This window comes from Lampetra planeri, chromosome 6 (genome assembly GCF_965212315.1).
Source record: "Lampetra planeri chromosome 6, kcLamPlan1.2.h2, whole genome shotgun sequence".
Classification (NCBI taxonomy): domain Eukaryota; kingdom Metazoa; phylum Chordata; class Hyperoartia; order Petromyzontiformes; family Petromyzontidae; genus Lampetra; species Lampetra planeri.
The window spans coordinates 8,047,616-8,061,933 of record NC_136112.1 but is presented as its reverse complement, the minus strand read 5'-3'; the positions used below and the strand labels follow the sequence as shown (position 1 = coordinate 8,061,933).

Genomic DNA, 14,318 nt, shown 5'->3' with positions numbered 1-14,318 from the left:
AGAGCGGTCCCCACTGTCGTCGGGGCAGCAGAGAGAAACCGGGCTATTCCCTAGTTGGGTCTTCAAACAAGAATCTCGTACCGGTGATGGGTGATCTGCAGGTTCGCTCCAATAACGACCACCCCCACGCAAGTTCAAGTTCAAGTTCATTTATTAGGTATAGCCCTGTGAGCCATTCGGCTCTTGAATCGGGTGCAACCGCAACAAACAAAAAACAAAAACATGAACAAAAAAACATCTTAAAGTGAATACGTGACTAAGTGCAAACAGAAAATCCAAGAAAAGACAGCAAAATATTGCAGAAAAAAACACCGTACACGCACTTGACACGCGCGCATGCGCAGACATGCACGACCAGGTGCTGAAGTTTGGCGCGTACATCGTGGACGGCCTGCGCGAGTACCGGCAGCCCGTGCTGGTCTACATCCCCCCGCACGCAGAGCTGCGCGGCGGCTCCTGGGTCGTCATCGACCCCACCATCAACTCGCGCCACATGGAGATGTACGCCGACCCCGAGAGCCGGTACGGAGGAGCCGCGCCGTGATGCCGGCACACGCGCGCACCCCAGCAGCACGCCGCTGTGTACCGGCACACTCTCGCAGCACGTTTGCGGTAACGGCACGCTGTTGTAGCACGCCGTAACATTACACCGTAACAGCCTGCTGTCATAACAGCACGCCGTAGTAATAACATGCCGCCGTAACAGCGCACCGTAGCGGCGGGTTGTTGTGCCAGCACACTACCGTGTGACGGCTGTGCCATCGCAGAGCAAAACTCTATTCTTGCCTACTTCAAGCAGGATTTGTGCTTGTTTCACTTGTGCTGCTTTGTTTTTGTGTACTTATGCTGTAATGTGGAGTATTGCAAGAGCCCTATCTTGAAACGATGTTCTCCACAAAGTGATTCTGGGAACCCTAAAATTGACTTTTTGCTAAGTCATGCTCCGTAACTCTATACCCAGCGTTGTACTGTCGCTGATGCGGTGGTGCAGTCGGTAGCAAACTTGGTCTTGCAATGCAGAGGTCGCCGGTTTGATCTCCCAGTGGCAAGTTTGTTAAATCCTCGCACCACCACCTCACCTCCCCCCCCGCCTCTATCCACCCAGCAGCATAAATGGGTTATGCCACAGTGAGTCGATATGCTGGAAAGATCACTTTGTCTGTGGTAAACTGATGAAGTCCATTGGTATCATCAGAAATGTGGGTGTTCTGGTTCATCAAGCTTGCTTTCTAACTCTATACTACAGCTTAATTTACCAATATCTCATCTACTGCAATATTGTCTGGGCAAGTACATATGCTTCCTACCGATATGAATTACACATCATCCAAAAGAAATGTGCAAGACTGGCCACCTCCTCAAAGCACTTGGCTCCATCTGCCCCAATGTTTAAGAAACTAAATGTCATGTCCAATAAACAATACGAATACAATGCAAAGTGTGGGTTACTCCCATACCCTTCCAAGATGCCTGGCTAGCCTGGAAGAGTAGGCCAAGAAACCTTCTGGGAGCTGCCTCGAGTGGAGGCCCTTTTGCCTGTAGGAATAACTTACAGCGCTGCAACTTCGCCTGTACCCATTGGATCCATCTCCCGTTCCGTCTGCATGGTGCAGAGGTGGCGTGCTCGAGCCGGAAGGAACCGTGGAGATCAAGTTCCGACGGAAGGACCTGGTGAAGGCGATGCGCCGAATCGACCCCATCTACACCAAGCTGGCCGAGCAGCTCGGTGAGCGAGCGGGAGCGGCCGCCGCGTGCGCCTGAGCAACCGTTCACGTGGCTCACCCCCCCCCCCCCTGCCCGCCCCCCCCCACCCCCCGCCCCCCCCCGGTCGTTGGGGTTTATTTTGGCCATACTTTGCGAAGCTGGTCTGTGAAGGAGGGGAGCATAGGCATACAACGGTGGATTTTGCGGCACTGCGTAGCCCCGTGGAACTATAACACCTGCTATGCATGGCGGTCATCCATCCAAGCGCCAACCGAGCCTCAGCCATGCTTATCTTCCAAGATCTGACGAGATCAGGCGCATGGAATGGGGGTTGTTCGTAGGCCCCAGTGCTTGTACCTGCACCATTTTCCTCACGTGGAAAATGTTACACGAGTACCGGGTATCCTTAAGGGTGCCTTCCATCGTTAAATGCTAATAGCGAGACGGTAGTTTGAGCTAGGTCTATAAACTATAAACACGTGCGCGCTGGGTAGTGTGAGGATCTTATCGTACTAGTCTCACCCCTCCCACGTGTCCACCCGTGTGTTGGTGACGCGCATCAGGTCGAGATTTGAGAGAGTCCCAAGTGTTCACCAGCATGTGTTCATCAGCATGTATTCTTTGGTTCTTTCGGTTAAGTCACGTCTAAAAATAAAATAATAAATTAAAATAATAGCGACGATTCGATTGCAACACAAGCAATCATCATCAGGCATAAAAGAAATAGCAATAAAAATCTAACTAGAAAACTATAGACAGACATAAGCAGACAGACATCACAAGGACTCACAGAGAGAGGACACATATCGGCACAGAGAGAGGGGTCGTTTCTGTGACGGTCCCTTAAATATAGAGAGGGGGGGGCTATGCGTTAATTGTGTGTTGACCGACTCTCTGTGTTGTATTACATCACATTTCGATATTTTGCGAGGTTATTTAATTTTAGTGTGCCTTTCTCCTAATTTTCAAGCTTGTGTGCCGTGCCACGTCGTCATCTTACTTGCGCAGCAGCAACACGTTGCCGTACACTCATTGATATGCTAATTTTCTCTGCCCCCTCCCTCTCTCCGTCCCCGCCCCCCCTCTCTATATTTAAGGGACCGTCACAGAAACGACCCCTCTCTCTGTGCCGATATGTGTCCTCTCTCTGTGTGTCCTTGTGATGTCTGTCTGCTTATGTCTGTCTATAGTTTTCTAGTTAGATTTTTATTGCTATTTCTTTTATGCCTGATGATGATTGCTTGTGTTGCAATCGAAACGTCGCTATTATTTTAATTTATTATTTTATTTTTAGACGTGACTTAACCGAAAGAACCAAATAATAATTCCTGCAGTCACGAAAGCTCCAAATTAAGATTTCATCAGCATGTGTTCACCAGCATGGTGACCGTGTGTGCACCAGCATGTTCAGCGTGCTCCACAGGCATGTGCCGTCGAAGATCACTCGAGATTCCTGAGTGCAAATAACCTAATTACGTACGGAGGGGAATATGTTGCCGATATATCCACCATGCAGTTCAAATTACTCTCTGATCAAAAGAATAATTCTTTTGTAATTGAATCGTCATTCTTTTTGATGAAAAGTTCCTTTGCGTACGTTCTGTACAAAATGTAATCGTCCAGCAAAGCCTCGTACAGTCGGCAGTGCACGCGCCAGCGCCCCGCACTCGGAACTCCACTCCCCTCCTCTGGCTCTCCTCGATCTTGCCCAATGACCCGTCTGTGGGTGTTCACCACTCGGGGTGAGCTAGGCGTGCACCCAGTGCCATGGTGATGTCACCACCACTTGGCGGTGGATGGTGGCGGCTTGGTCAGTGCACTCCGTTGTGTACCCAGCAAACCTGAGTTTTGATCCCTGACCGTGGCTAACATCTTAACCGGTCCGGGACTGCCCCTTCTTCACCAAGCCATGCTGAAGTATGATCAAACAACTCCCATGATCGATGCAGCATGGAAAGAGAGCTTTCGTGTAGGAGTGGATTGACAGGGGGATAAAAATTATTATTCTTGACCTAACATATCCATTGTAAGATAATTGAATCTGCATAATTGTAGTTATAGGAGGCTACATCATTGTTCGGCAACGCTGCTGTGGGTAATTATTGCAACGTAAGTTATCTCGTGGTTAAATAACCTGTATTTAGCTTTATATTTTCTCACCATTCACAGCCTCGTGAAGACGTTTGGAAATGTAGGCAGGCTGCCAGTTCGTCCGCAGTGGTAACGTGTTTTTATATCTCAGTTGTTGTGCGTGTACGGACCAAACAACGTTTGATTCCCATAAAGAGATCTCGGCCTGTTACCACAGCACACAAAGTGGCAGAATTGTTGTTTTGTTCCCCGTTCAAGGAAATCCACCGAGGTAAAGCCATAGATTTTTTTAATATTGATGCTTGGTTGTAAAAGTTTTTTTTTATGGCGGCACAGCCATTACAAGGGTTTGTGGTGATCTTTAACTCTTCAAATGGCATCCTCGCCGCATATCTGCGGGAATTTCAGTTTTGTTCAAGTTAACATTCTCCAATAGCTCTATTTGCCGGCATTTTTTTTCGCCAGCGTTTGTCATTTCTTAAGGCCGAGGTGGTATTTTCAAATGCAAAAATATATTTTGAGCGCTTCTTATTTATACGCGTTAAGGCAATCGCAGCGAAAACAATCTCCCACAAGTGTGATAGATTTTGTTTCATCCGCTTACGAGTTAAAACTTCTGCGAGGCATGATATTTTTGAGGAAAATTATGCAGTTTTATTTTTTGTTCTTCTATTTCCTTCATAAATGGCATAATTGTAGCATATTGCACAATTACTTGAAACACCTAAATACTAACTGCAGCTATTACCGTTTTCTGGAAGAGCAATTTGACTCGCTGCCTGCCTATGGGTGGTCTGTCATGGCTAAAGTCCTCAGAAATAAATTGAAGAAAAAAAAAGAAAAATGTTTTTAGGGCATCTTGAAGATGTAATTTTCTGCTATTTTGCAAGAGCAGCACCCAGCACTGCTCCACATGAATAGTTTGAGATAATGTTGGTTATTTTAAAAGTGTCCTTGTTATTTATTTATTTACATTTTTATTTCCCCTTTTTGAAAATTGTGCCCCTGTACAATGTCATGCATTTCCCCCCCCCCACCCCCTTCCTCTTAAAAAAAAATGCAGGCAGTTATTTCTGAGCATTTTCCCATTCGGCTGTTTTGTCATTGGCAATGTCTTTTAAGAGGCAAACTTCATTCCAAAGGCACTAATGTAAAAGTCATCAAAAATGATCTGCCAATTTTATCAGGAACTAATTAGGGGATGACAAATGGAATATGAGCAGAGAAAAACACCCTTTCCTCTTCCCCTGATAACAGAAATAATAACAATGAATGCAATCGTATTTTTTCTAAATGAATCTTATTACGGTGTTTGTGCATTTGAAAAAAAAAAAACCCTCAAAAGAACATATTTTCCTTTTATCCTCGTAAACCGACAAATAAAGCATTAGAAGTCATGGTGTGCGTTTATAAAAGCACAGGCTGAACACAAAGGTGTCTCCAACCCTGTTATTGGCCAACTTGATGTCACTTTCTTTGTGCCAAGTTTACCTCATCGGGGAGCAAACTGTCCCAAATTACTATGAAAGCATAAAGGGTCACGCGGTGGTTTCAATTGGAAATGCTGTGCCGGGTATTGTGCCTTAAAACGCATGTAATTTTTTATTCTCAAGCATAGGCGGAATGAGAAATTTAAGTGAGTGGGGCTCGCGTCTGTACGAGTAGGAGGGTGCACGACGGCTCTTATTAAAACAGCTCGGCAAAAGGCAAAGGCTGTGTAGTTATGTGCGCAGCTTGGTGCACTGAAGCCAAACGTTTGTAACGGCTAGATATTTTTGAATAAAAAATATCGTTATTGGCATATCAAATAGCGTTCTTTTTTATTATTGTTGCATGGTGTACCTGCGCTGTCTACAGACGTTTTTAGAATAAATATTTGCAATAGAATGTCAGTGCGACTTATGGGACTCTCTTCGCAGTGATGGAGAGAGACAAACTGAAATACCTGACTGCCCTCATCATTATTAATATATAATAATAACGATTTACAGTCCTTAGTCAAACCACTTCTGGATGATGGCCCTGCACACCCTGTGTCGGGCATGATCATTGTTTTGACCGTACAGTGCCATGCTGGCCAGCGCGGGTGCTTGACATCGGTGCGAGACGCTTGAGGTTCGTGGCCGAGCCTCTCCGTCTGTCTTTCTCCCGACAGCCATGCCCGAGCTGAGTGCCGAGAGCCGAAAGCTTCTGGTGATGAAACTGAAGGATAGGGAGGAGTTCCTGCTGCCCATATACCACCAGGTGGCCGTGCGCTTTGCCGATCTGCACGACACGCCCGGGCGCATGCAGGAGAAGGGCGCCATCATGGTGAGTTTCGTTGCGCAGTGAAGCTGACTTCAGCAGGCCAGTCCAATGGCAATTTAAGCAAAAAGTATCGCCCCCTTCAACTTCAGATCGATGTTTCCCCGTTCAGACAAACTGTGCGAGCTTTGAAAAAATACTGTACTGAAACAAGTTGATGCTTATTTTGTTGTGTTTTTTTTATTTTGCCACTTATTTACCCAGGAAAAGCCTCGTGAGAGGAAACTAGTGAACCCAGAGAAATCCACCACAGCTACAAGGGGGTTAGGCTCAGGGTTTTGGGCGGCGAGATTAAATCCATTTCTGTACTGCAGTTTCCTAAGCATCTCTCAGTCTTGGGTTGAAAACTAAAACGAGCAAAAAATGCTGCATATTACTCTAGTAGTTTATGAGTTAACCGCATGGATTAGACAAATAGAGAGATGAGCATTACTTGAAGCTAGGTGAGAGCCCCCAGCGGTGTCTCGCGTGACATCGCTGCTCATAAAAGTACGTGGGTTTGGGCAGAACGCACTATCGCTAGAAGGTATCAATGCTGATGGGCGAGCTCGGTGACGGAACGGTAACCACAGGGAGAGAACCCCCCCTGAGAGGGCGACCACTATGGCGATGGAGCCAGGAGATCGGCTCACGTGCTGGAGCGAGACGGATTACTCCATCATCCGCGTGACCGTCCGGGACCAGTAACAACTTTTTTGGGGAGGGGAGGCTTCCCATCCCGCGGCGGATGGACCGTGGCCAAGCGAAGACGAGCACAGCGAGACCAACAGGGGCTTGTGTTTTGTTGTTTTGACCCTTCGACCCCACCCCGCGTGCGTCCCCCGCGTGCGTCCACCAGGACATCATTGAGTGGCGCACTTCCCGCTCGTTCTTCTACTGGCGCCTACGGCGGCTGCTCCTGGAGGACGTGGGCAAGCGGCGCGTCCTGGCGGCCAATCCGGCGCTCGGGCCGTCCGTGAGCCCCAGCGCGGGGAACGCGCCGGGCCCCGGGCACGTGCAGTCCATGCTGCGCCGCTGGTTCGTCGAGACCGAGGGCACGGTCAAGGTGAGAGGGTTTACGGTGCTACTACCTCGGGGGAATCGTGGAGGAGGCCGGTGCTTTTGTGTCCTCTCTCCAAGGTCAGGTCGGGTTGAGGCCCTCTGCAAAAGCTGACGTGCAGTTTGGAAAGGAGGGAGGCTTCCTGGCAGAGGTCGCAATCGGGTACCCGATACCCGTACTCTACCCGATACCCGGCTACCCGTACCCGCTGGGTACGGGTACGGGTACCCGTTTGCAACCCTGGTGCGGCCGGGTACGGGTAGGCCGTGAGTCACTGGTGAGTAACTGTTTGTCACTCATTTTCCAACGTCTTGACTCTTCTCACAATTCAAGATCCTAGAATCAACCCACCCGTGCCTGCAACATGGCTTCATCCCAGAGGTCGCAATCGGGTACCCGTACCCTACCCTATACCCGGCCGGGTACGGGTAGCCGGGTAGGGTACGGGTACCCGTTTGCGACCCTGGTGCGGCGGGGTACGGGTACGGGTAAGGAATCAAAACCCATTTGCGACCTCTGCTTCCTGGTGCGTTGTTCACCTTCGCGCTCGTTTTGGTTTGCTATCGAGCTGGGGGACGGTGACGAATGTAATCTGGCCAAGCGGCTTGAATAGTTTAGTGGTGACTGCACTAAAACGCTTCGACAGTGTAATTGTGTTTATTTATAATGAATTGCAATTACAATATCATTTTTATCATCATCTCGGCTAACAGTTGCCGCAGCAATTAATCCCAGGTCTGGTTTACAGCTTATAAAGCAATTGACAGAAAATTATACTCACAAGCAGTTTAAAGCCAATATGAGCGAAACTCCATTCTGTGTCTCCACTAATAAATGAAATATGTTTCGATTTAAAGCTTTCGTGACTGCAGGGATTCATCTTCTTGGTTTTTTCGGTAAAGTCACGTAGAAGGGAAGTAATAAAATAATAAAAATAAAACATAATAAAATTAAACAATTCTCACGACGTTTCGGCCACAACGCAAGCAGCCGAAACGTCGTGAGAATTGTTTAATTTTATTATGTTTTATTTTTATTATTTTATTACTTCCCTTCTACGTGACTTTACCGAAAAAACCAAGAAAATGAAATATGGTTTAGTCCGTGGCCTTTTTGCTTTCCAGACACATATCAAGTAGCATATATTCAAGCGAGCAAATTCTGGACCGCTGTTGACCTTGTAGGTCTCATCCAACCTTCAGAGTCAGGCTTGTTAAATAAAATAAAACATTTATTTATGTTGAGACATCGAAGGGAGTGTTAATCATATATCCTTTTTATAAGGATTTACTCTTCAACACACCGGTGGGATAAAGTATTGTATTATTTGTCTTTTGTCAACGTGACACATTTTTTACTGATTGGCCGTGTCGAGCGGTGGAGGGTTGCGACACATTTATAAATAACGCGATCTAACCCAAAAACCTTTATTATGAATCATATTGGTCGCGTTATTTATAAATGTGTCATAACCCTCCACCACCCGGCACGGCCAATGAGTAAAAAAAAAGTGTCACGTTGACAAAAGACAAATAGTTAACTGCTTTAGCCCACCGGTGTGTTTTAGCGTGAAACCACAACATTTACAATTTGAGTACGACGTTTCGCTGGTAATTGCATCCAGCATCATCGGGCAATTCGCCAGAATGGTGAGGCTCTGCTCTGTCTCCCGTTCTTATATAGAGCAGCAGCAGGGTGACGTCATCATTAACTCATCAGGTGCAACGATTTGAGGGGGGGGGGTCTTTGTAATTATATACTAGATTAGTAATCATCTATCCTTTTACCCATGATTCTCCATGGCAAAGCGTAATGTGATTACGAGTGACTTCATCTCTCGTGCCTCGTCACTTTGGCAACGGCTTCTCGGTGACGATGCTCATCCCCTTGCCCTTTGTTGACCCCCCCCCCTCCCCTCCGTGTAGGCCTACCTGTGGGACAACAACCAGGCAGTGGTGCAGTGGCTGGAGAAGCATCTCAAGCCGGAGGAGGGCGTCCGCTCGGTGATCGAGGAGAACATCAAGTACATCAAGCGGGACCACGTCATGCAGCAGATCAGGAAGTGAGACCCCGCAGAAGTGTTGTCTCGCGCGAGTTCGCAGCGTGGACCTGCGTTGGCCTTCAGCCAATTGTCCACGGACTGCCAGGGCTGCTGCCAAAGACTGCGTTTATATCTTATTGGTTCTTTCGGTAAAGTCACGTAGAATGGGAAATAATAAAATAATAAAAATGAAACATAATAAAATAATTATCACGACGTTTCGGCCACAACGCAAGCAGCCGTCTTCAGGTGAAGAACAGGTCTGTCGAGAAGACAGTACGTGACTTTACCGAAAGAACCAAGAAGATGAATCCCTGCAGTCACGAAAGCTTTAAATCGAAATTTACTGCGTTTATATTAACGTATGTGTGTTGAACTTCTTTCTCACCGTACTTAGCCAACCGTGCCAATCGTAGGTGCGGGAAAAGGACAACAAACTAAACACAAAAGCCGTTTTCTATCCAGATTTAAAAGTGCATAGCTCCAGCGGCTTCTTAATTACGGAAGGTAGAGCATTCCAAACGGCTGCGGAGGCGCATCTGAAAGTCTTTGTTCGATGGTCAGCCAAAAGCCGCTGCAAGGATGACCGGAGTTCACGTGATGGTTCATGCCAGTTGTCTGGCTATTTGACGACGGAGATCCCTGGTGTGCGAGCACAGAAACAACTAAAACAATCGCCAAAAGCGTCAGTATTGCAGAGAACGCGTACAGGGTCCCTGAATATTGCACAACTTACAAACGAGGTATTTAATGGTCGTAAAGGAAACACTCGTAACAAAAAACATTTAGCAAATATGTGCCAATGAGCACAGTTACTGCGCAACTTGGATAGTCTGCCCACGGGTAATTGAGAGTTGACTGCAAAACCCGAGTCTGCTGAGAGTAAAGATATATGTATTTGTTTTGCAAGCACGGTTGATCCGTATGGATAATTGAGACCAGAACTCTGACAAAATTTCAGCCGGTAAGGCCCCATGGAGCTGAGCAGCTCCTGTTTACAAGGACGACCACAGGCCAAGAAGGTTGGCAGTGGCAGCAGTTACAGGACATTTTGGGGTGGAATGTGTCAACTAACAAGGGCAAAAATTACATGCCAGAACTCTGTGCAAACAGGATAAACAATAAGTAATGTTTAAATGCACGATAGTTACTGTTACCCTCCTGTAAAATTGCGTGTTTGGTTCATGTCCGCCTGCCCCCACCCGCCATCCGTCCTCTCCCCCCCCACCCACAGCCTCGTGCAAGAGAACCCAGAGGTGGCCATGGACTGCATCGTGCACATGACGCAGCACATGACCCCGGCGCAGAGGGCTGAAGTGTCGCGGATTCTGGCGAGCGTCAATAGTGGCACTCCACCTTGAGCCCGTGAGAAACGGTGAGAAGAAGAAGCGGAGAGAGCGATGGAGAGAGAGCAAGCACGTGCCTGAAGAGAGGGATCAGCGGTCGATGCACTACGTTTCTGCGGCTCGCCCATGCCGCGTGTGTTTTGCGAGTTTGCCTGCCAATCCGTATAAAAGGGGGGCAGTCAGAGGATTTTCACAGTGAGGTAACGTGATCCACAAAACAATTGCACTACAGTCCTGTGATGTTCATTTGAAGTTGAACGGTGCCACTTTTCTGTAATAGCGTTGCGGGGAAAAAAAATATTTTGTCCACGTTACTCTGCTTATAAAGGGATGAGCAACGCTGGAGAAATCAAGTTGCGCGTGGCTTTGCAAGATGCAACTTTGTTTATGACCCTTTTGATATTTGTTGTTGTAGCACCTGTAATGGTGCTGCGATTGGCTGAATTTGATCTCATGATTTCGTCATAGAAAGGTAAACATTCCAACGTGGCAGATTTCTTTTTTGTATTAATTTCAACTTTGAGGTGTTTCAGAAAATTGCAATAATGTCTTTAAGATGGTAAATAATCGACTCATTTCCCTCATGTTCACCATAAAAAAATGCCTATTGCTTTTAATTTGTAGGCTGCAGACCCACATTTCCTTGCCTAGATGCCTTGTCTGGTGACTGGACTGGGAATCCAGGCAGCAGAGGAGGGCTGTGGTGTAGGCCTCGGGCCTTTGAAGCCTCTACTGTATTGATGATCAAAGAGATGGGTATTGATTGATTTTAATTCTTCAATATTTTTTCACGTCAGCTGTATAGCCATAGCCACAATTTTTCGGTGTTCAGGATGGGTTATGTTGGAACGAGGGTGGAATGTTTTTTCAGGAAAAGTGCACCGTTGAGCTTCAGTTGTGAGCTTATTTTAAAACTATATCCAACTGCAAGTAATATCATGTGATTGATGCATTTATCAGAAACTTATATTTAAAATACTATAAAAACTGTGGGTACTTGTTTTCAAAACTCTTGATTGCCCCCTCGTGTGTGCGCGTGTGTAACAATACCTTTGTACATTTCATCACGTGAACAGTCACGCGCAGAAGTGAACCTCAGGGTAACTTGTAAAGATTGAACTTTTATAGCTGTACTGGTCTTCGTATTTCCATCCTGTGGTTCATGGATGAAGGGCCATAAGACGTTTTGGTGGTTATTGGAATTGAAAAATGTGAATCTGATGCGACGTGCATCCAGCAAGGAGTGACTGCACGGTGCAGCCAAACGTAGCGTCTTGGTCTTGGGCTCGGCCCTGGATGCAGCACGGTTGGCTATGTGTGGTGCGAAAGAAGTTCAACATGTGCTGTCGCAGGGTCGGTTTAACCGGCAAACTGCGGACCCAACCATCTCGTGTTGTCCTTTGAAATAAGACCCGGATGTCAACCTTGCAGTGTGATGCTTTATTTTTTAATTTAACGCGATCGCCTATTGATGTTAAAATTCACCGTTGGGCATTGCCTCCTTATTCAACTTGTTCACCTCTTGCAATGCTCTCTAAATCCTCCGCACGGTGACCTTTGTGAGCCCAGGCCTCGTTGGCTCTGGAGACACGAGGCGCTGTCGGAGAATCTGCAGCAGTTGGCATTCATGCCATGTGAGGGCTTCGTATTGAGTGATGCTTTTTACCGTGGGGGCATGCTGCCCTTTTGAGATGCACAAACTGATCTGAGGAGAGTTAACTAAGAATCCAAGCTGTAGCAATTGCCATTAGTGCCTGCCTTGTTTAGTTCCTCTCGCATCACTACATTGTCGATGTTATTTATTTCCCTTTGTGAACTCCAAGAGGGCCAGTATCGCGCGTGTTCTGCGCGTGTGCGACAGAAACTCGGGAGTACCCTTGAGAGTGTTTTTTATTTCTATTCGTAACGAGTACAACTCACGAACGTGTAGCAGCAGCAGCGTACCTCTTCGCGTGATAAGCTGTGGGGCGGGGGAGGGGAATCTGTCGGTTTGGGAAACTTGAAATGAGAAAAACCAAATGACCTGAAAGTGTTGAAATGATTATGTGAATGTATTTAAATGTGATACAATTGCAATTGCCAGTTTTTTAAGCTGCGGAACTTTAGCCCAAAGACACGTTTGGGTGGTGCAGGGCACTGAGCTGGGTACCTCAATGACATGGATTTTATTCTGGTTCTAGATTCTATACCTGGTAAGGGGCTTCCCCTACGTGTACTTCAGCACTGCTGGTTGAAGATTAAAGACGGCTGATTTGGGAGTGACCATCTGGTGTACGTCTGGCCGAGACTACAAGTGCAGCCTTTGCAGTATTTTTGTTTCACTCGTGGCTTGTTAAGTGTGTTTTTTTGTCTTGTTTTAAGTTTAAAAAAAAATCACGATCGTAGTGGGAAAAACGTGGCTTCCTATAGGTGCAATACAATGTTGTCATGTCTGATGTTCTGCACGTCATCCCCCCCCCTCCAAAAAAAATCCCGATACGAAATTATGGTATCAGCAACTGTTCGAGTCCACAAAATAAATAAAAAACCCATTGTTGCGTTCTGTAAGAAGAGAGTGAGTGAGTGATGACTGATTGTGCACTCCACTGCGAGGCACCGCCAGGAAGCAGCAGCCCTGGCTCGCTGTGGATGGCGATCGACGGCGAACGCAGCGGCGTGACAAATTCATTCCTTTCTCTCTGCTCCGTGTGCCCATGGAATCTGTTCACCCGGTCCCACCTCCACCACCACCACAACAAACAGAGTCAGGTCTAGGGTGATGTGCCAAAAGACTTTGGATGGTGGAGAGGCAGGGCCGGATTAAGGCACGGGGGCTTTAGGGGCTGCAACCCAGGAGCCTCCACCAGCTGGAGGGCCTCCAGAGATTAAGCGAAAAGTTATTTAATTTGCGAACGCTGAATTGTATTTGTTAGCCTTGTAAAAATACTTTTTCTTTAACTTTGATTTCCTTTTGAAAATATTACTGGGGGGGGGGGGGGGCCTCACAGTACCTGGAGTCCAGGGGCCTACACAATCTTAATCCGGCCCTGTGGAGGGTGGAGGTTAATTTACGAACAATGTATAGTTTAAGATGGTGAATTTCACACTTGATGGTCGACTTCCTTACTGCCAGCGTTGGGAAGCGCATATATTACTCTGGGAGTAAAGAACGTTTTTGCCTTCACAAACCTTCAACTAAAATCCGACAGTTCGCCAAACACCCACCCCGACCCAGATTTTAGACCTCTTGGCAAGTTGTGCCGGCTTGTGCGGCGTGCAATATTCAGTGTGACGCTGCGGGGATGGATAAGACGGCGCGTGTGGAAATATGGACAGGGTGGCGTGTCGGCCATAAGGGACTTGCGGATGCTTTCTCTGTGCCAAACGCATCGATACTGATGCAAGCCTCTCTAAACCGCAGCACGTGGCGTTTTGCTGGCGAGACACTTTCTGACCCAATTACGAGCGTCGCTTGTTAACGTGTTACGCAAACGGGATTTGTGTTCTCTTGACCTCCCCGTGTGACATGTAGGGTCCCCGTGGGTCGTAAAATCCGAGCGTTATTGCCTGGAATGCCATTATTTGTGTGGCTTCGTTCGGGAGATTCGGTAGCGTTTGAGGCGCGCGTCCAGTAGTCGAATCGCACATTGCGTTCACAAAGTGCACTGGGGGAATGACGCTAAAGGTGTGGGGGCGGGCGGGGATATAGAGACGGTGGTGGTGAGGTGAGCACTTGGCGTGGCCAAGTGAGACGTTTGTACCATAGCGATGAATTATTGCTGACCGTGAGCGTGGAACCCGATGCAGATGTTTG

General features: G+C 47.3%; 1 protein-coding gene across 7 annotated transcripts in view; it reads left to right on the top strand.

Annotated features, from left to right (window-relative positions):
• LOC144719479 (acetyl-CoA carboxylase-like) overlaps positions 1–13,072 on the top strand; it is a 93,842-nt gene extending 80,770 nt beyond the window's left edge. For all 7 annotated transcript variants that reach the window (XM_078595432.1, XM_078595430.1, XM_078595431.1 and 4 more), the window contains 6 exons: positions 345–522; positions 1,614–1,726; positions 5,951–6,105; positions 6,938–7,144; positions 9,064–9,200; positions 10,414–13,072. In XM_078595432.1, the coding sequence (XP_078451558.1) occupies positions 345–522; positions 1,614–1,726; positions 5,951–6,105; positions 6,938–7,144; positions 9,064–9,200; positions 10,414–10,540 (917 nt within the window). In that variant the 3' untranslated portion in view covers positions 10,541–13,072. The remainder of the gene's footprint in view (positions 1–344; positions 523–1,613; positions 1,727–5,950; positions 6,106–6,937; positions 7,145–9,063; positions 9,201–10,413) is intronic.
• Positions 13,073–14,318: the final 1,246 nt, after the last annotated feature.